Genomic DNA, 22,391 nt, shown 5'->3' with positions numbered 1-22,391 from the left:
TGTTGTTTTCACTTGTGCAGTGTGTGTGTGTGTGTGTGTGTGTGTGTGGTTATCCACTCGCTTTACATGCCTTGTGGGAACAACAGCTGAAGATCCAGGATGGAGGTAAAAATGAACACTGTGGGCTACAGACTCTAACCTGAGATTAAACTCAAACTACAGACTCTAACCTGAGATTAAACTCAAACTACAGACTCTAAACTGAGATTAAACTCAAACTACAGACTCTAAACTGAGATTAAACTCAAACTACAGACTCTAATCTGTGATTAAACTAAAACTACAGACTCTAATCTGAGATTAAACTAAAACTACAGACTCTAACCTGAGATTAAACTCAAACTACAGACTCTAAACTGAGATTAAACTAAAACTACAGACTCTAATCTGAGATTAAACTAAAACTACAGACTCTAACCTGAGATTAAACTCAAACTACAGACTCTAACCTGAGATTAAACTAAAACTACAGACTCTAACCTGAGATTAAACTAAAACTACAGACTCTTACCTGAGATTAAACTCTGTAATGGCAAAATAATTAACTCCATCGCTTCATTGAATAAGAGACAAACATTAGCCAATTATAATTATAAAGGTTTATTTAATAAAAAAAGTTTCTTGCAAGAAAGAGGCACGGTTGATGCAGCCACAAGGCCACACCAAGCGTACACTGAAGTCATAACAGAAATCACAATCTCTTATACTGTTGGCAGCATCCTCCCCTCTCAGTACATTTCCATACAGGCCGTTGTTTAAGTCAGGATGCCACGTAGCCCATGTATAGCTCATAGTACACGTATGTCATGTCCTGCATATCTCACACCATGGGAAGGTAAACATATGGCTATACCAAGATTTGCATTTTGCCACGACAACTCAAACTACAGACTCTAACCTGAGATTAAACTAAAACTACAGACTCTAACCTGAGATTAAACTCAAACTACAGACTCTAACCTGAGATTAAACTAAAACTACAGACTCTAACCTGAGATTAAACTCAAACTACAGACTCTTACCTGAGATTAAACTCAAACTACAGACTCTAACCTGAAATTAAACTCAAACTACAGACTCTAACCTGATCTTAAACTCAAACTACAGACTTTAACCTGTGATTAAACTCAAACTACAGACTCTAACCTGAGATTAAACTACAGACTCTAAACTGAGATTAAACTCAAATTACAGACTCTAAACTGAGATTAAACTCAAACTACAGACTCTAACCTGAGATTAAACTCAAACTACAGACTCTAAACTGAGATTAAACTCAAACTACAGACTCTAAACTGAGATTAAACTCAAACTACAGACTCTAATCTGTGATTAAACTAAAACTACAGACTCTAATCTGTGATTAAACTAAAACTACAGACTCTAATCTGAGATTAAACTAAAACTACAGACTCTAACCTGAGATTAAACTCAAACTACAGACTCTAACCTGAGATTAAACTAAAACTACAGACTCTAACCTGAGATTAAACTAAAACTACAGACTCTTACCTGAGATTAAACTCTGTAATGGCAAAATAATTAACTCCATCGCTTCATTGAATAAGAGACAAACATTAGCCAATTATAATTATAAAGGTTTATTTAATAAAAAAAGTTTCTTGCAAGAAAGAGGCACGGTTGATGCAGCCACAAGGCCACACCAAGCGTACACTGAAGTCATAACAGAAATCACAATCTCTTATACTGTTGGCAGCATCCTCCCCTCTCAGTACATTTCCATACAGGCCGTTGTTTAAGTCAGGATGCCACGTAGCCCATGTATAGCTCATAGTACACGTATGTCATGTCCTGCATATCTCACACCATGGGAAGGTAAACATATGGCTATACCAAGATTTGCATTTTGCCACGACACTCCCCCCTTTTTATCACATGTTGATAAACAAAGATTAAAAATGTAAATCATGGTAAACACTTTAAAAGTTAAATGTTAAAAATCAAACTTAATCTAAACTTAAAGATTAATGCTAAATTTTATAAATGTAGAAATAAAATCAGACTTGAGCAAATGCTCTTATATTATTAAATTAATACTGATTAAATGAATTAAACTAAAAAAAGTTAAAGATTAAATTGTATTTAAAATCAAACTAGTATTAAACTTAAAAGTTAAAGATTAAATGTTATTTAACTAAAATCAACCTAATTCAAAACTAAAGATTAAACATGATAATAAAACGACAATAAAAATGACAATAAAATATAAAAATTGAAATAAAATACAATTAATAATTCAAGCAAATTCAAGTCACATCACACTTATACCCTTCCTCTCTGATTTTCTCATAAGTGGTCACCCTCTCGAATTTGTGAAGGAAGTTAGAAAATATGCAAAAGGCTGTTTTTGTGAGATATAGTCTCTATTTTCATAGCAAGCATAGTATAGTCTAAAGTCAGAACAATTAATCCAAGTAATTCCCTAATCCTTAGGGTTCTCGTCATTAGGTCTATCTAAGTCGTCAGTCATATCATAAAATTCGTCCATCCATTTTCATATTCATCATTTACCGTCACTTTAGCCATTTGAGGTGATACTATTGATGTCACCAGTCTTCTTACCAGTCCTACTACTCATTGAAAAACACATGGTAAACACATCAATATCAAACAATTACAGCCATGATTGGCAATACAGTGTATCCTAGCATCCCTCTAGGCTTGCTATCCACCCAAACCATGTGTCATCAGCTTCCACAGGTTCCTTCACTGCCATTCTCATGTGATCAATAATGCTTGTGATGTTACTGCTGTAATCTGGAATGTGAAAACAACATGACAGTCCCAACATTTTTCAAACTCCCACTTTTTTGCTGTTCATATATCTAAACTAATTCACTTCCTCATTCACCATTGTTGAAACATATTTAGTGCTGTTAGCTATTGCTAGTACAGTCCACGCCAACCCATTCCTTTAGTTTATAGTCACTGCTGTTCCCGTTTGGAGTGTGTGGGCTACTTTCGAGCACACACCAAGGATGCTCGGATCTCTTATCACTAGCTCTTGAAATTGTCTCTGGTTTCGACTTTACACAGGAACAGTAGTTTGATATCTTTCAATAGGCTCTAACTTGAATGTTGGCTCTCTCAATACCACTCTTGGCAGATGTTCCTGCTCCTGTATCGATCATGGCAGGTGATGTTTATGTTTGACCTCTGCCAGCACCGACATGTGCTTCCTGTTGCTCTCCTCTCGGCTCCTCCTCCTCGGTCACCGCTGGGACCTTTCTGCAATGGCTTGCATGTACCCACGTCGCTCTCTCTGCGACCTTGACGGCGGTGTGTGTCGTCAACAGCACCACGAAAGGTCCTAGCCACCTTTTCACCTTCCAGCTCCTCCTCAGGGTCGAATCACCACAAAATCACCCAGTTCGATTTTGTATAGAGGAATTTCTGCTGGCTTTCCCTGAGTCGCCTTTACCTGCACACAGATGTTAGATAACACAGACACAGACACAACACATTTCCTTTCAATAGTTCAACAAACACACTCTCACACAGATCTGTGGATGGAAGCTGTTGTTTACCCCCTTTCACCCCATAAAAAGTGGTTCTCCAAAGACTATTTTAAACGGACTTAAATTTGCTTTGGGCCTTTTTCTCATTCTCATGTACATTAACACAATTGGTAGGGCCTTAACCCATGTGAGTCCAGTGTCCTCACAGCATTTTGCCAATTTGTTCTTTATTGTTGCGCTTTCTCGCTCTACGGCTCCTCCTTAGGCCGAATGGTAACTGCAGTGTGTTCTCATGTCTATTCCTAAAAACTGACCCACTTGTTTGATTTCCTCATTCACGAAATGTGTTCCGTTATCTGAACTGATCTTTTTTGGAATTCCCCACCTGGGAATGATTTCAGTCAGCAAAGCCTTTGCCACTGCTGCTGCGTCTTGTTTAAAGGTTGGGAATACCTCTACCCATTTTGACCACATGTCAACCATCACCAGGCAGTATTTCTTACCATCACATGGACTCAACTCAATGAAATCCATCATGAGGTACTCGAATGGCTCTTCTACCGGTGGGTGTGATGCCAAAGGCATTTTTACTCCCCTTGCCACATTGTATGCGTTACAAATCACGCATCTGTTACAAAAATTTGCAGCGTACGTTGTAAACCCCTTTGTGAACCACATGTCTTTCATTTGCAATATCATCCCCCCTTTGGCTGCATGGTCTTTCCCATGTAGCCACTTAGCATAATGATGAAAGAAATTTCGAGGTAAACAAGGCTTGCCATCTTCACTCAACCACACATCATCACAGTTGTTTTTCCGCTGTCGTGCCGAAAATCTGCATTCTCTGTAAGGAGGACAAAGCATTTGTGTTTATTTCAGATACCAAAAGACACTCTGGTTTTTTTTGGCTTCGTTGCCGCCGCGGCCTTCACGGCGTCTACTCTCACATTGCCTGTTGATATAAAATCTTTGTTGTTAGTATGCGCTGCGCATTTACAGATAGCAAGTTGCTTTGGCAAGAGGATAGCATCTAGAAGAGAAGAGACAAGAGAAGCATTCAGAATTGGACGTCCATCAGATTTCAGAAATTTCCAGTTTCCACAACGCCCCAAAATCATGCGCTACCCCAAACGTATAACGCAAATCTGTGTAAATCGTTACACATTTCTCTTCCATTAGTTTGCACGCTTCAATCAGAGCGACAAGCTCTGCCGCTTGAGCCGAATAATTGTGTGGCAAGCTGCCCGAACGCAAAGGGTCAAAGTCGGTTGTTACCTCGTAACCCACTTTGCTTAAACCTGTTTGTGCATCTCTGTACGCAGAGCCATCCACAAAGAGGACATTGTCACAATTTTCGAGAGGTGTGTCCAAAAGGTCAGGACTCGGGGTACACACCTGTTCAAGCGCTGTTATGCATCAGTGGTGCTCCTTGCCATCCTCCTCCGTTGGCAGGAGTGTGGCGGGGTTCAGCACTGTGCAACGTTTCACGGTGATGTTTGGCATGTCAAGCATAATCATGTGATACCTCAACCATCGTGTTGCTGACAAATGGTATGTCTTCTGTTCTTGCAGTATCAAAGTCACTGAATGTGGAACCATTAGTGTTATGCCAGAGTACCCCACAAATTCTCTAGAGGCCATCACGGCCTGCTCAGCTGCTGCCACCGCCGAATTAACTGCCTGCAAGTCTTGTACAAACCGCCATTCAGTTGGCTGACCTGTGTCCCTAATCTTTTCCCCAAGAAAGATAGGAGTTCGCACCGGTCAGGTGTCACATGGCACAATAATGCCTTCTTTCAACAGTGATTCAAACACTGGTTCAATACCCAAAATTGCCTCAATTTTCAACATCATATTTGTCTTTTTCACGTGTGTGTTTGTCAATTGTGGTTACAATTCGCTTTACTTCAATTCCATGCTCACAGTCAGAATTAAAAAAACCCAATGTCTCACTGTATCTCAACGTGTCATTGACCTTCCTCCAGTCACACATTCCCCTGCTATCAAATAGAGAGGAAGCTGCTTTTCTGACAAGCTCACTGAAACCGCACACACTTTCTCATTCCAATACATTTGATCAACTTTCAAAAGATCTTTTTCTACCTCAAACCATTTGTTTTCATAAAATTGATCCCTCTTTGTTACGATATGTGATGTGCAATGTAAATCATCAGGCATCATAAAATCTGTCTCATCAGACTGCATTTTATTTTGCCCCAATTCATAAATAGTTTTAGCCCACTCAGGTTCAGTTGTGTGCCATTTGTAAACCCATTTTGGTTCTGTTTTCAGAAAAATTTGTTCACCCTCTCTTACCAGCACACAAAAAGGGTCTGCTATCATTTCCAAATTTAATTTGCACTTGATGTACATCCTCAATCATTTATGATCTAAATTTTTTAATGTTGAAAAACTTTTCATCAAAACTATGTAATTATCCATTCATTACATTCAATCAGCTCTTTACACAATTATTTTTCAAATCACTCTTCAACCCCATGTTATTTGCAAAACGTTCAAAATCTATTAATTAAGATTTCCTTTAAAGTACCCTTTATCTTTCAACGGCTCATCCATTAAAACTCTTTAGGTGTATGCTCCAAATTACCAAAATCTTAAACCTCTTGATTCCTGTCATCTGAGAGTGATACTAGACCAACTTAGCACTTAAACCAATTTTCTTTTAAATAATTTTACCAAGAACTTACAAATTTCTATGGTCTTTATAAAGTATTCAAATTTGTCATTATTCATCTTTGTGGCTCTTTCTCTTGTCCCATTATTCCTCTATCAAATACTTAGTCTGCGACTGCACCTTGTGATCATTCTTGTTTAGGTATCACTTATCTCTTCTGCTCTGCACAAACCAAAATATTATTGTCCACATATTAAAATCCCAGTCACACAGAAAGCCCAACAGCCCTATTTTCTTTTACAATAATTTGAATTCTCTATATTAATCAAATCTCTCTTTTCCCTTCTGAGGAAGCATACAAATAAAACTTTTTAGCGGTTCTATTCTCTCGTTCGCCCTCCATTATTTCAGAATTGTGATGGAGTCTCTGGATTATTTCAATAGTGATTTCAGCCAATCTGTCACTTTGTCTCTGCTTCAAGTCTATAACCTTTACTAATCCAGGATATAATTCAACATCATAAATGACAAAAGTAGTCATAACTACCCTTAACAGACAGAGCTGGATATCAATCCACTTAAAGCTCGTCCCAATGTTCATCTGGATCATCTTTTTATCCGATTCCCTCAGAATAATTAGCTTCTTTTCAAGTTTTTTCGTTTAACTTAATTATCTGTAGTGCTAAAACACTACACTCAATCAGGACACATAAATATGAACTGCTCACTCTCAAAATTTGCTTTTACTTGGTCTCTTAACCAGTTTCAAATTCACTATTAAGTTGTCTTTAGAAAGGTCAGCCGAGTTGTTGTAACAAGTCAGCTGATGCCATTGTTTTTGTTTTGTCTCAGGTTTTAACAGTCACTGTGCCATCTCTGCCTCCACAACCAGCCTCTCTCTCTCTCACTCAGTCTCTGTCTCTTACACAGATAATCTTTTCAACAGCCTCTGAGACTTTTACTCAGAACAAACTATAATATTAAATTCTATGAAATATTCTTTCAAGTTATATTTAGTTTAAATACCTTTTGTTTTCCAGACCTTCTCTCTAAACTTCAAAAGCCGTCCTCATCTCAAAGCCATCACCATGTCTCCAAATTATCCTCTGCATATCTAATGACCTGCAGGATTTAAAACTATGATAGAGACATATTAGTTCAATATCACACAGTTTTACTGATACCAATTAATACATTTTTGTTCTGGTCTCCACAAAAGTTAATGACAATCACCTCATGGTCTCAGCTGGCTCTTGAATGCCCCTTACCATCATAACACTCAGGGTTATCCCTGGCATTCACAAACAGTGCGGTAGTTGAGTGAGCGGTATGGAGGAGCCATTATTAGGGCAGGCCCCGCTGTGTCCTGTCTGGACTCTCGGCCCCTACAAACACAGCGTACCCCCTTACTGATGCTGCTGGCCTCACAGACATCGGTTCAACTCTCATACACACCTCACATAAAAACACCTCCCTTCTTGGAAGTGCCCAATGGCGGTGACCCCCATGTCTTAGGTCGTCCCCCGCTGGCCAAAAGAGGATCTTACCCGTCTTCGGCGAATCACCCTCATTCACATTGGTCATCGCTTGAGATCTTTGACCCTAAAAATGGATCAGATGTTTTTCTGGAGCCTTGGGGGAAAGTGCATTCAAGAGTCACCAGAGCCATTTAGTCTGCTTACTATAGGTAGAACATGGAGACAGGTTAATCATAACACTACCTAATCACTAAAATCCATTGTACCTCTTTAAACATAGCAGTGCTTAGAATCACTCTCAGTGCATCTAGCCATAACAATTTAAAGTTCTGTGACCAAGGCCATCAGTTCTGTACATGGTGGTGGCTAAGAGTAGACATGGAAGTTACTGGTCATATAACACATTAGTCTCAAAATTTCAGTTCAATTAAAGTCTATTTGGAAAAAAAAAACATCACATTGTTTTATCATGAATATTCATCATTGCCCTCTCAATGGCAATCGTTCATTTTTACCAAATCATTGTCTCTATGAATTTTTATTTTATTTTTATTTTTTTTAACTGCTGCCCTGTGCCTTTATCTTGTGACACTGGCCCAAATATCAGCTTTGAGCTGATATGGAATCAGAGAGAGAGAGACTCTGAGGCCTTCAGGGCTGGCACACTGCATTCTCATAAAGGCTTCACTCTTCACACTAGCTCAGATCTGGCTAGGAATTAAAAATTGTTTTCAAATTAAAACATCCTTTTCCTTTTAATTTTATCCTTAGACTAAAATCTAATTTTCAAATAATCATAATTTTTATTTTTACATGAATCTATCAATTTCCACTCCAGATTGAGTCTCTGTTCCTTAAGTTAGGCCACAGCACCAGTCAGAAATGAAATGGTGAGGGCAGATTCAGATAAGCAAATTGTTTTATTAGCTCATCACAAGCTTATCTTTTGAAACCAAAACTTCAGCTTCTCTGGTTTCCAACATATTACTATAGTTATTTCAACAACAACCAGTATTCCAACAAGCATTATCAGAGTTTTTGCAAAAGTGAGAAGAGCAAGAACATATTTATTATCCTTTTTTTGTTTGTCATTTAAACTCTCTACAAAATCAGATTCTTACAATATGTTCTATCATCTTTAATTTTACCTCATGATTAAAATTAAATTGATCACAGCTCCTTCCTTCCCAAAAATAATTACATTTATTAACCTTATTGTTATTTCATTATTTTCTTAGACAGAGTGTAAATCTCATCTCTGTTTCTTTCGCTTTACTAAGTTTCATTACAGATTTTAGTCTGGTGGCTTCATTTGCCACATTTTCAACACCTTATGGGTGCATGTACACAGTTACGTGTGAAATGGTCCTGCTGACCACAATAAAACCCTCTCTGTACTTCAGGAACCTTGCATTTTCCGGCCTGGTTTCTGGTCTTTAAGGCGGTGCCTAAAGCGGCGATTGCTCGGACAGTCAGAGAAGAGAGCTCTGGTCCAATAAAACATACAATGCCTTGCAATTAATTGTATCTTACATCTGCCTTTTCCCCAAAAACAAATATCACATTTGGTTTTCCAATTATACAATCCCTCAGTTACTGGGAAATTCCCTCCAGGGTTAAATGACACCCCAAACATTTTAAAATCCACGAATAAGCTTTAACATTTAGAAATTTGAATTTCTCTTGTTCTCATTTTTTTTATAGCCTGTTAGGTTGCTGATTACTTTTCTTTAAACAGAATTAAAACATTGCTGCCCATTTCCTTCATACTTTGCTTATTTCTTTAAACTGTGGGCTTCAGAGCAGAGCTGCTTACAGCATTTGCTCTCTCTAGTCTCAATCTTTTACCGGACTGATCACATTACTGATTTACTGATCATGTCATTCAAATTGTTAGCTCTAATTTAGTTAACACATTGTTATCCATAGCTTAATCAAAGTTCATACTCACCAGCGATCTTTAAACAGCTGTGGCTTCTGTGTTACGAGACAACGCTTTCACTTTCCCTGTTATCTGCTTCACATAGCATATTTCACGTTTCTCACACACATTTCCCACAACAGCTCTTTGATTTATCTCCCCTCTTCAACAGACTCTCAGTCTGGTGAAACACCCAGCATTCCCTCTTCTGGGAATCATAATCAAATTATTTTACTTCCTTATACCTTGCATGCATTTTTCCCATATTATTTCTCATTTGTCAAAATACCGGTGTATGTTCTGCTAGCTTGCTTTGAGATTTCCCCATATTGATAGTCTGTCTCTGTGATCTTTCACGTGCACGCTATTAATCTGTAGAACGTCTCTCACAGATCTGATCCTTCACCCAGGACAGACGGGTCGGACGCTTTTCCAAGCGCCCTCTATGTGATCTCAATTTCTTCCGGATGTCTTAACCCCTTAGTATCTTCCTCGGATATGAATTCTCCAAAACTCGTTCCAAGTTTAAATCCTCAAATATCAATCCTCCCCAACTAACGTAGTCTCAATCCTCATGGAAATATCTTTACCACTGGCATGATTTAAATTTCTCCCGAATTTCTTAACCACTTGCGTGGTCTCAATTCTCCCAGAATATTTCAATCACCCACGTAACCTCAATTCTCCCAAAACTTCTTGATCACGTTCCATGATCTCAGTTTTCCCAGAATATCTTAGTCACGATGATCACAGAGTCAGGCTCTCACTATGGTTTTCTCTTTTACCATTAAGGTTTCCTCAAATCTTTTAACCCAAATTCTCAAATTAAACCAAGTTCTCAAATTAAACTCTCATTTAAACACATTAAAATTCCCCTGAATTTTAAGTTTGTCTCTTACCAGAAGCGTCCCGTTGCCACCTCGGGTTCGTTTTCTCTGATTCCAGTGGTCGGACCCTCCGGACCCCCCTGAGCGGTCGGCCCTTCTCCCTGAATCCTGTTGGGGTAAGGCTGTGACTCTAACGTCCAGGATGATCAGTCACCGTCCGCTCACGGGGTCCAGACGGCACATCCAAGGAATCCCACTATCTGACACCAAATTGTAATGGCAAAATAATTAACTCCATCGCTTCATTGAATAAGAGACAAACATTAGCCAATTATAATTATAAAGGTTTATTTAATAAAAAAAGTTTCTTGCAAGAAAGAGGCACGGTTGATGCAGCCACAAGGCCACACCAAGCGTACACTGAAGTCATAACAGAAATCACAATCTCTTATACTGTTGGCAGCATCCTCCCCTCTCAGTACATTTCCATACAGGCCGTTGTTTAAGTCAGGATGCCACGTAGCCCATGTATAGCTCATAGTACACGTATGTCATGTCCTGCATATCTCACACCATGGGAAGGTAAACATATGGCTATACCAAGATTTGCATTTTGCCACGACAACTCAAACTACAGACTCTAACCTGAGATTAAACTAAAACTACAGACTCTAACCTGAGATTAAACTCAAACTACAGACTCTAACCTGAGATTAAACTAAAACTACAGACTCTAACCTGAGATTAAACTCAAACTACAGACTCTTACCTGAGATTAAACTCAAACTACAGACTCTAACCTGAAATTAAACTCAAACTACAGACTCTAACCTGATCTTAAACTCAAACTACAGACTTTAACCTGTGATTAAACTCAAACTACAGACTCTAACCTGAGATTAAACTACAGACTCTAAACTGAGATTAAACTCAAATTACAGACTCTAAACTGAGATTAAACTCAAACTACAGACTCTAAACTCAAACTACAGACTCTAACCTGAGATTAAACTCAAACTACAGACTCTAACCTGAGATAAAACTACAGACTCTAACCTGAGATTAAACTCAAACTACAGACTCTAACCTGGGATTAAACTCAAACTACAGACTCTAACCTGAGATTCAACTCAAACTACAGACTCTAACCTGAGATTAAACTACTGACTCTAACCTGGGATTAAACTCAAACTACAGACTCTAACCTGAGATTAAACTCAAACTACAGACTCTAACTGGAGATTAAACTACAGTCTCTAACCTGAGATTAAACTCAAACTACAGACTCTAACCTGAGATTAAACTACAGACTCTAACCTGAGATTAAACTCAAACTACAGACTCTAACCTGAGATTAAACTACAGACTCTAACCTGAGATTAAACTACAGACTCTAACCTGAGATTAAACTCAAACTACCAACTCTAACCTGAGATAAAACTACAGACTCTAACCTGAGATTAAACTCAAACTACAGACTCTAACTGGAGATTAAACTCAAACTACAGACTCTAACCTGAGATTAAACTCAAACTAAACTGAGATTAAACTCAAACTACAGACTCTAACCTGAGATTAAACTACAGACTCTAACTGGAGATTAAACTCAAACTACAGACTCTAACTGGAGATTAAACTCAAACTACAGACTCTAACCTGAGATTAAACTCAAACTACAGACTCTAACCTGAAATTAAACTCAAACTACAGACTCTATCCTGATCTTAAACTCAAACTACAGACTTTAACCTGAGATTAAACTCAAACTACAGACTCTAACCTGAGATTAAACTACAGACTCTAAACTGAGATTAAACTCAAACTACAGACTCTAAACTGAGATTAAACTCAAACTACAGACTCTAAACTGAGATTAAACTCAAACTACAGACTCTAACCTGAGATTAAACTCAAACTACAGACTCTAAACTGAGATTAAACTCAAACTACAGACTCTAACCTGAGATTAAACTCAAACTACAGACTCTAACCTGAGATTAAACTCAAACTACAGACTCTAACCTGAGATTAAACTCAAACTACAGACTCTAACCTGAGATAAAAATCAAACTACAGACTCTAAACTGAGATTAAACTCAAACTACAGACTCTAACCTGAGATAAAAATCAAACTACAGACTCTAAACTGAGATTAAACTCAAACTACAGACTCTAACCTGAGATAAAAATCAAACTACAGACTCTAAACTGAGATTAAACTCAAACTACAGACTCTAAACTCAAACTACAGACTCTAACCTGAGATTAAACTCAAACTACAGACTCTAAACTGAGATTAAACTCAAACTACAGACTCTAACCTGAGATTAAACTCAAACTACAGACTCTAAACTGAGATTAAACTCAAACTACAGACTCTAATCTGAGATAAAAATCAAACTGCAGACTCTAACCTGAGATTAAACTCAAACTACAGACTCTAAACTCAAACTACAGACTCTAACCTGAGATTAAACTCAAACTACAGACTCTAAACTGAGATTAAACTCAAACTACAGACTCTAACCTGAGATTAAACTCAAACTACAGACTCTAAACTGAGATTAAACTCAAACTACAGACTCTAATCTGAGATTAAACTCAAACTACAGACTCTAACCTGAGATTAAACTCAAACTACAGACTCTAATCTGAGATTAAACTCAAACTACAGACTCTAATCTGAGATTAAACTCAAACTACAGACTCTAAACTGAGATTAAACTCAAACTACAGACTCTAAACTCAAACTACAGACTCTAACCTGAGATTAAACTCAAACTACAGACTCTAACCTGAGATAAAAATCAAACTACAGACTCTAACCTGGGATTAAACTCAAACTACAGACTCTAATCTGGGATTAAACTCAAACTACAGACTCTAATCTGAGATTAAACTCAAACTACAGACTCTAATCTGAGATTAAACTCAAACTACAGACTCTAAACTGAGATTAAACTCAAACTACAGACTCTAAACTCAAACTACAGACTCTAACCTGAGATTAAACTCAAACTACAGACTCTAAACTCAAACTACAGACTCTAACCTGAGATTAAACTCAAACTACAGACTCTAACCTGAGATTAAACTCAAACTACAGACTCTAAACTGAGATTAAACTCAAACTACAGACTCTAATCTGAGATTAAACTCAAACTACAGACTCTAACCTGAGATTAAACTCAAACTACAGACTCTAAACTGAGATTTAACTCAAACTACAGACTCTAATCTGAGATTAAACTCAAACTACAGACTCTAACCTGAGATTAAACTCAAACTACAGACTCTAAACTGAGATTAAACTCAAACTACAGACTCTAAACTCAAACTACAGACTCTAACCTGAGATTAAACTCAAACTACAGACTCTAACCTGAGATAAAAATCAAACTACAGACTCTAACCTGGGATTAAACTCAAACTACAGACTCTAATCTGGGATTAAACTCAAACTACAGACTCTAATCTGAGATTAAACTCAAACTACAGACTCTAATCTGAGATTAAACTCAAACTACAGACTCTAAACTGAGATTAAACTCAAACTACAGACTCTAAACTCAAACTACAGACTCTAACCTGAGATTAAACTCAAACTACAGACTCTAAACTGAGATTAAACTCAAACTACAGACTCTAATCTGAGATAAAAATCAAACTGCAGACTCTAACCTGAGATTAAACTCAAACTACAGACTCTAACCTGAGATTAAACTCAAACTACAGACTCTAAACTGAGATTAAACTCAAACTACAGACTCTAATCTGAGATAAAAATCAAACTACAGACTCTAACCTGAGATAAAAATCAAACTACAGACTCTAACCTGGGATTAAACTCAAACTACAGACTCTAATCTGGGATTAAACTCAAACTACAGACTCTAATCTGAGATTAAACTCAAACTACAGACTCTAATCTGAGATTAAACTCAAACTACAGACTCTAAACTGAGATTAAACTCAAACTACAGACTCTAAACTCAAACTACAGACTCTAACCTGAGATTAAACTCAAACTACAGACTCTAACCTGAGATAAAAATCAAACTACAGACTCTAACCTGGGATTAAACTCAAACTACAGACTCTAACCTGAGATAAAAATCAAACTACAGACTCTAACCTGAGATAAAAATCAAACTACAGACTTTAACCTGGGATTAAACTCAAACTACAGACTCTAATCTGGGATTAAACTCAAACTACAGACTCTAAACTGAGATTAAACTCAAACTACAGACTCTAACCTGAGATTAAACTCAAACTACAGACTCTAAACTCAAACTACAGACTCTAACCTGAGATTAAACTCAAACTACAGACTCTAACCTGAGATAAAAATCAAACTACAGACTCTAACCTGAGATAAAAATCAAACTACAGACTCTAACCTGGGATTAAACTCAAACTACAGACTCTAATCTGGGATTAAACTCAAACTACAGACTCTAAACTGAGATTAAACTCAAACTACAGACTACAGACATATTTTCTCGACTCCCCCTGGATGAATATTTGCTCTTGTCATGTTTTATGGATGTCACTGGGCTAACCCGGGCCACTCAGTCCCATCTTTACTAGCGCCATCATTGATCATCATTGATCAGCCTATTGCTCCCTATGACTTCATGGCTAATATATGATATGAATGCTGCCAGGCCCAGTAAATCCTGCTCGTGTGTTGGTGATGAGCTGACGGTTTGTGTTCGCAGGTTTATATCGTGGGGATCTGCATTGCAGTATGCGGGAACTTTCTCATCAGCATCTCCTTAAATATCCAGGTGAACCTTGGCACACAGTCTGGCGAACACACACACACGGGCACGCGCACGCACGCGCACGCACGCACACACACACACACGGGCACGCACACACACAAACACACACACACACGCTGTCCGGTGTTTTGATCTGTCTGCTGGTGTCTGCAGAAATACACACACATGCGGCAGTCTCAGCGCGGCACGAGGCCGTATTACACCAGCCGCCTGTGGTGGTGTGGGATCGCGCTCATGGGTTTGGGTGAGCTGGGGAACTTCGCTGCATACGGGTTCGCTCCGGCGTCGCTCATCGCTCCGCTCGGCTGTGTGTCTGTCATCGGTAAACCAACACCCTAAAGCTCAGCCGCTCTGAGGCCGGTCGCATGAAGCTGGCTCAACTAACTCTGAGTTTCAGAGCAGGGTTAGAGTTGACAAATCCAGATAAATCCAGCCGGGTTTAGAATCTCAAAGCTCGGTATAAACTTTCTCTGTCAACTCAGGTTTAATCCAGAGTTAGCGATCAACTCTGAAGCCTATAAGTGTGACATGCAGCAAACAGCCAATCACAGCGTCCGTTTGAGTCACTTCTCTTCTGAGATTGAGAGATCGTTTTGAAAATGATCATGAAATTAAAGGGATAGTTAAACATATGCATGTTTTATATTTATATTAATATGTGGCTACTTGTCAATTATTATAATAATTATAAACTCAATAAAAAGTAGGCGCTTTTTGATTTTTTTATATAAATTAATTTGTGAAAGTGTGTAAGTCAGGCCCTGTGAGCTCTAGGACCCTGCAGACAGTCTGGGCTGCTTCCAGCATATATAATTAATTTAATGACACTGGAATATTGCATTTATATCACTGTATATGGGGTTTTATGGATTGGTCCAGTTTGGGTTTGCGATCTCTAATCCAGATAAAAACCAATCCACCTTCTGGAGCCCGATGAACCAGAGTTTGCTCAAACTAATCTCGAACTTACCCGGGTAGAAACTGAAGCCAGCTTTGTGCAACAGGCCACAGGGGGTTAAAGTGTCAGCATTAACTCTTTAATCGGGTTTAAAAGCTTGTAAAGTTGGTTCTGCTTCTCTCTTTCAGCGAGTGCTGTCATTTCTGTGCTGTTCCTCAAGGAAACCTTACGGGCCTCAGATATCCTCGGTGAGATCAGATTCCAGTTCTTTTATTCTGTTGTTTACAGTAAAAAAAACATTGTTAAATTATATTACATATATAAAGTAAGACTGGGGAGAGTTTGCAACATTGTCAATTCCACCAATCAGTATTGAGCTCCAGGCTTTCCCATCCCATCAGACTTTCTAGACGTACAGAACTCAGCAGGCGTAGAGGATGCTCTCTTACATTTAGTATTTCAGCATTTAGAGAAGCCAAAAATGTTTGTAAAGTTACTTTTTATCAATTTTCATCTGCCTTTAATACCAGCCACACTGTAAGAAAACATTTAGAAAATACGTTCCCTGCTTGCCTTCAAATTTGGAGTTAATACTATGAACATTTTTTAAAGATTCGACAACCTTTATTAAAATATTAATAACAGATTTTGTGAGCAAATTGGGTTTTATTTGTGATGACGCAGCCAAATTGAGCTATTTTCATGATTGATCACGTTTTATATGGTTCAGATATGGGGGCGGCAGTGGCTCAGTGGTTCATGTAGGTTGTCTACAACCCAGAAGGTTGGTGGTTCAATCCCCGGTTCCACCTGACCAAGTGTCGAGGTGTCCATGAGCAAGACACCTAACCCCAGCTGCTCCTGATGAGCTGGATGGGCCTTACATGGCTGACATCGCCGTCGGTGTGTGAATGGGTGAATGTGAGGCAAAAACGTAAAGCACTTTGGATAAAAACGCTATATAAATGCAGTCCATTTAGATACAATCATATTTTGATTTTCTATTTATTAAACTTATTTCCTTCATTGTATCGACTCACATTTATTATTTCAATAAACTCAACATTTTAAGGCCACCAGGCTACTTACTTTTTTAAGTTAAACCAACAAAAACCAACAAAAACCAACACATTTTTTACAGTACAGCCACATATTTTAATTGCCAAACTCACTGAAGAATGTGGATGGGTTTTATTAGGTAGTCTGTGTTTGAGATGTCCTGATGCGGAGAACACAGAGAGTGGAAGTTAATGACTGCTCTTCTGAATGGCTGGTGCCATCGCCTGGGTCTCCTCAAGCGTGTCCTCGCTCCTCTATTATTTATTTTGTACACTAACGCATGCGAGAGTAGTTTTGGTAATATAGGCATATCATAAAATTAGCTGACGACTCTGTAACCGTTAGCTTATTGAGTCAGGAGGATTCGACGCATGGTCCGGAGGTTGGGGATTTTACGGTTTGGTGTCAGAATGCTTTTTTTAAACTTAATGTGCTGAACACTAAAGAGATGACCATTGATTATAGATTGAGGGGGAAATTAATTGATGATGATAAACGAAGTATTAATGGAGCGGGGATCCAGAGTGTTGAACAGTCACGTATCTGGGTACCGTATTTGTTGTGTCAAGTCATGATTACAAGCTATACTGAGCAGTAAGGCCTAAATTAATTCAGGGCACTCAAAGCACTCCCAAACTGCAGGGGGCAACCATGCAACCGGAGCTGTTGGAACCAACTTACAGGAAGTGCTCTGGGGGACCATATTAACTGTGCACCCACAAGGAGAGCATGTGCATGGCATTGAGATGCTTAGTAAAAGCTTGCTTGGTTCTCTTACTCATTCCTAAAAGGAGATACTAATGACCACAGCTCCTGATAATCCGAAGACGCAACTGGTTATCAACCTATTCTGTTCCATCCTTATGAGAATAAAAAATCATAAAGTGAACAGTTTTGAGTTGTCCTTTGCGTTCATCAAGGAAAAAGCAGTTTTCAAGTTTCTGCAGAGCTGTGGCCAGCCATAAAAACACACACAACTTGACAGTTGATAACCACCGTGGCAGTGAGAACAAGGATCAAAGGCCTGAAGTCAAGCTGTCGACGCAAGGGAAGAATTAACTGTAAAACTCTAACCATGGCAAAGGAAACTCTTGGGAAAACAGTCAAGCAACTGAAGCAAGAGCGGACCGTAGCTAAATCTGCTTTCACCAAGCAAGCAAACTACCTGAGCAAAGCTGCAGCAGATATGATTAAGCATGAACTACAAGAGGAGTTCAGCAAGCTCAGTTCCCTGGCGAGGAATGTCAGCGATGCAAATGAGGACTACGCGGCTGGCCTACTGGCTGAAGTAGGAACTAAGGAAGAGGAAAAGGTCAAGCTTGACAAGCACCAGCAGGCTGATCTTGAAAGCATGATTGAAGAGTGCAACATGAAACTAGAGGACATCCGTGAGGCAGTCCGATTCAACCTCTGGTCAAGATATGGTAAAGAGGAGGTAGACTTTGCAACTCAAGAAGCGGAGAAAGCCTGTGACAGAGCCACAGAAATCCCCGTTACTGCTATCAACAGAGACGGCTATGAATTACAGCTGGAAAGAGCAAGGAAGCTAATCCATGATGCAAGTGAAAGCCTGAAAGACTGGGAAAAATGGATCCCACATGGTGAGACTGCAGACTTGAAAAGCAGAGTAAAAGATCTGAAAATATTCGGCAGCAACCTCGAGGCCAGAAGAGCAGAATTCCTCACCGCACAGAAAATTGCAGAAGAGGAAAGAAGACAGACAGTGCCTCAACCGACAGCAGTTCCACAACCAGTGGTGAGGATAAAGCCAACCAGTCTACCTAAATTCACTGGGTTTAGGAGGAATTTCCACAGATGGAGGAAAGACTGGGAGAGTCTGCAAAAGCAGGGAGAGCCGACTGGTTCAGTGGAAGTGAAGAAGTTTCAACTCCTTGACAGTGTGGACGAGATAATATGTAGAGACCTGCGCCTGTCAACATACAACAGTGCTGAAGACATGTTTAGAGTACTCCAAAACAGGTATGGAAACAAGCCAACAATTGCCTTGGAGATAATTAAGGACCTGGAGAGGATCCCTCCTTTGAAGTCATACCAACCAAGGAAGGTAATTGACCTAATTCAAGCAGTGGAAAAGGCCCTGAATGACCTCACAGAGCTTGAAAGCATTGGAGCCATAAGGAATCCCCTTGTCATCAGATCCATAGAGAGTAAGCTGCCAGATAACATGAAGAGGGACTGGGTGACTTTCATGGTCAATCCAAGAAATGGAGTTACACCTGACAATCACTTCGACAGCCTTTTACATTTTTTAAAGACACAAGAGGACATTCTAGAGAGACTAGACCAGTTGGGTGTAAGTGAAAAACCTGAAAAGAAAGCTACGTACCCGGAGAAGCGGTATGCCTTCACAAGGTCCACAAGAAAGGGAGGATGCGTTGTGTGTGGAGATGAAAAGCACCGTGATAAGATCTTCTTTTGTAAGCAGTTCAAAGAGCTAAAGCCTGGTGAGAAGCTGAATGCTGTCGAAAGGCTGGGAGCATGCAGAAGATGCCTCAGATGTCATGGAGAGGATAATGAATGTACGGACACTTACCTGTGCAGAAACAGAGACTGCAGGCGAGGAAGCTCCTCGGATCACCATTTCTTTCTCTGCCTTAAAGGAGGGGTCAAGGGGAAGGAACACATGAAAGTGGAAAAACCCAGCACCAGAAGGCAAACATTCACAGAGGAGCAAGAGAAATTAATATGTGATCTTACCCCAGACATGGCAGAAAAATTCAGGAAAGCTTTCACCAACATGGCTGCAAAATCACACTGCACTGGAAGAAGCCTTCCTGGAGTGATGGACTCAAGCACATGTGAATTACCAGTTATTCTTATGCTTCTCGAAGTAACCACCAACGCAGGGCAGAAAATTGGAACTCTCATTGACTTAGCATCAGACACCAACTACATCACTCACATAGCTGCCAGGAGACTGAAGCTTCGAAGTGAAAAGATCACGCTCGTCGTCCATGGAGTTGGAGGCATGGCCATGAAGGTAAAGACCAAAAGATACTTACTCAAGGTAAGAGTCAAGACACCTAGAGGCACGGAGAGAGCTCATGAAATGATCTGTTATGGGTTGGATGAAATTGCAAAAGTTCACAGAGTAATCAATGCACAACAACTCAAGAAGTTTTTCCTGATACCAACCTGGAAGATCTTCACAGACCAGAACATGTTGAGCTTCTCATAAGCCACCGTGAAGGAAGACTTGCTCCACAGAGAGTAAAGGTAGTAGGAGATCTTGTCCTGTGGGAAAGCCCTTTAGGAAAGATCGTTGGTGGAGCTCATCCAGACCTCTGTGAAGTAGTGGACATGGCCCTGCACAATTCTGAAACTCATTTTGCACGATCAATGAGAATCACAGCAGTGAAGTATCAAGAAATTGCTGAGATGCAAGAATCGAGAGCTGAAACCAGAACCACTGTTATTGGCAGAGAGTTCTTGGACTGGTGGAAGTGGGACAGCATTGGTGCAGCCTGCGAACCCATGTGTGGAGGATGTCGTTGTGGTAACTGTCAACCAGGAGGCAAAGACATGACTCTTAGTGAAGAAAGAGAGCTTGAGATAATCAGGCAAGGCCTCAGGTATGTGGAGTCAGATGAGCATAGTCAGGAGCCTCACTGGGACACAAAATACCCTTGGATTGAAGATCCAAGTTCCCTGCCCAACAACAGAAGCGCAGTGGAAGCCACGTTTCTGAGGACGGAAAAACAGCTCAAGAGAGAACCAGATTGGCGTGCAGCATACACAACTCAAGTCCATGAAATGGTGGAAAGGAAGGCAGCAAAGAAACTCACTAGAAAGAACATTACTGATTGGAAAGGTCCAGTAAGGTACATCAGTCACTTGATAGCACCAAACCCACACTCTGTAACAACACATGTCCGACTGTTATGGAACAGCAGCCAGAGGTTTAGAGGAATCAGCATGAATGACCTTCTCCTGAAAGGACCTGGTGTACTTAATCCCATTCGAGCAGTACTGCTAAGGTTCAGGAGAGGAATCCATGCTGCTATCGGCGACATCAAAAAGATGTATAATTCAGTGTGGCTTGAAGACCTGGAGATGCACCTCCATAGATTTCTCTGGAGAGACAGTGAAGATGGAGAAATGGAGGAATATGCCATCACCAGGGTCAATATTGGCGATCGACCAGCAGGGTGCATCGCACAACTAGCCATGAGAGAGACAGCGAAGTTGCCCATGTTCACTCATCTGAAAAAGGAACAGAGAGTCCTTGAAGAGGATTCCTATGTAGACGACATCCTTACATCCCACAATGACCTGGAAAAACTCGACGGGACAACCAAAAAAGTAGAAGAAATTCTGAAGGCAGGTGGATTCCTCCTCAAGCCGTGGGTCCGATCAGGCCAAAGTGGGAGGCAAACATCTGCATCAGAACATCCAGATGAAATCTTCATCCTCCCCAATCAACTAAGAGAAGGAGACAACAGAGCGCTTGGAGTTGGGTACTTGGTCGAAGCAGACAAACTGTACCTCATGACCTCAATAAACTTCTCAAAGAGAAAAAAGAAGATGAGGATCAGTCAAAATCTCGTTGGACAGGAAGTGAGAAGTAAAACTCCAAATCCACTGACTAGAAGACAACTGCTCAGCCAAGTAGCAAGTTTGTATGACCCAATAGGCCTTGCAACACCTGCCAAACAGAAAGGAGCCATTTTAGTCAGAAAAGCATTTCAAGAAACTGGAGGCAAAACTCTAACAAGAGACACGTGGGACACGCCTCTGTCTGAGAAACTTAGAGAAGAAGCCATCCACCTGTTTGAGGAATACACACGCCTCAACCAAATTACCTTCCATAGAAGCCTTACACCAGTCAAAAGGATTGGAGAACCCTGGGGAATAACATTCTCAGATGGGAGTGACCAGAGTTATGGAGCTGTGGCATACTTCAGATGGGAGACAGAGCAAGGCATCCTAGTCCGACTTGTTGAGTCCAAAGCCAAGCTTACACCACTTGACCAAAAGGGAGAACCAGTGAAGGCTGAGCTCTGTGGTGGTGTGTTCGCTGCAAGACTCAGGAAATACATTGAAAAGCACAGTCGGATGCAAGTAGAACGTTGGCTCCATCTGCTAGATAGTCAAACTGTGCTGGGTGCAATCCAAAGAGACAGTTATGGGTACCAGACCTTTTTTGCAAACAGAGTGGGAGAGATCCAGAAGTCCACATCAGTTGAGGACTGGAGATGGATTCCAGGTGAGCAAAACATTGCTGACCTCACGACAAGAGGAGCAACCCCAGAGGACCTCAAAGAGAACTCTGTGTGGCAAAAT

The 22,391-nt window shown here is 39.9% G+C and overlaps 1 protein-coding gene across 4 annotated transcripts in view; it reads left to right on the top strand.

Annotated features, from left to right (window-relative positions):
* Positions 1–22,391, top strand: part of LOC137082506 (NIPA-like protein 2) — a 44,813-nt gene that overhangs the window by 665 nt on the left and 21,757 nt on the right. The window contains exons 2-5 of one of the 4 annotated variants that reach the window (XM_067447726.1): positions 87–105; positions 15,065–15,133; positions 15,284–15,452; positions 16,217–16,276. In XM_067447726.1, the coding sequence (XP_067303827.1) occupies positions 100–105; positions 15,065–15,133; positions 15,284–15,452; positions 16,217–16,276 (304 nt within the window). In that variant the 5' untranslated portion in view covers positions 87–99. Of the gene's footprint in view, positions 1–20; positions 106–15,064; positions 15,134–15,283; positions 15,453–16,216; positions 16,277–22,391 lie in introns of all 4 variants that reach the window. The other 3 variants (XM_067447724.1, XM_067447725.1, XM_067447723.1) reach the window with 3 other exon arrangements.

The sequence above is a fragment of the Pseudorasbora parva genome, chromosome 7 (assembly GCF_024679245.1).
Source record: "Pseudorasbora parva isolate DD20220531a chromosome 7, ASM2467924v1, whole genome shotgun sequence".
Classification (NCBI taxonomy): Eukaryota; Metazoa; Chordata; class Actinopteri; order Cypriniformes; family Gobionidae; genus Pseudorasbora; species Pseudorasbora parva.
Note: the sequence above shows the minus strand (reverse complement) of the source record. Positions and strands in the feature narration are given on the sequence as shown.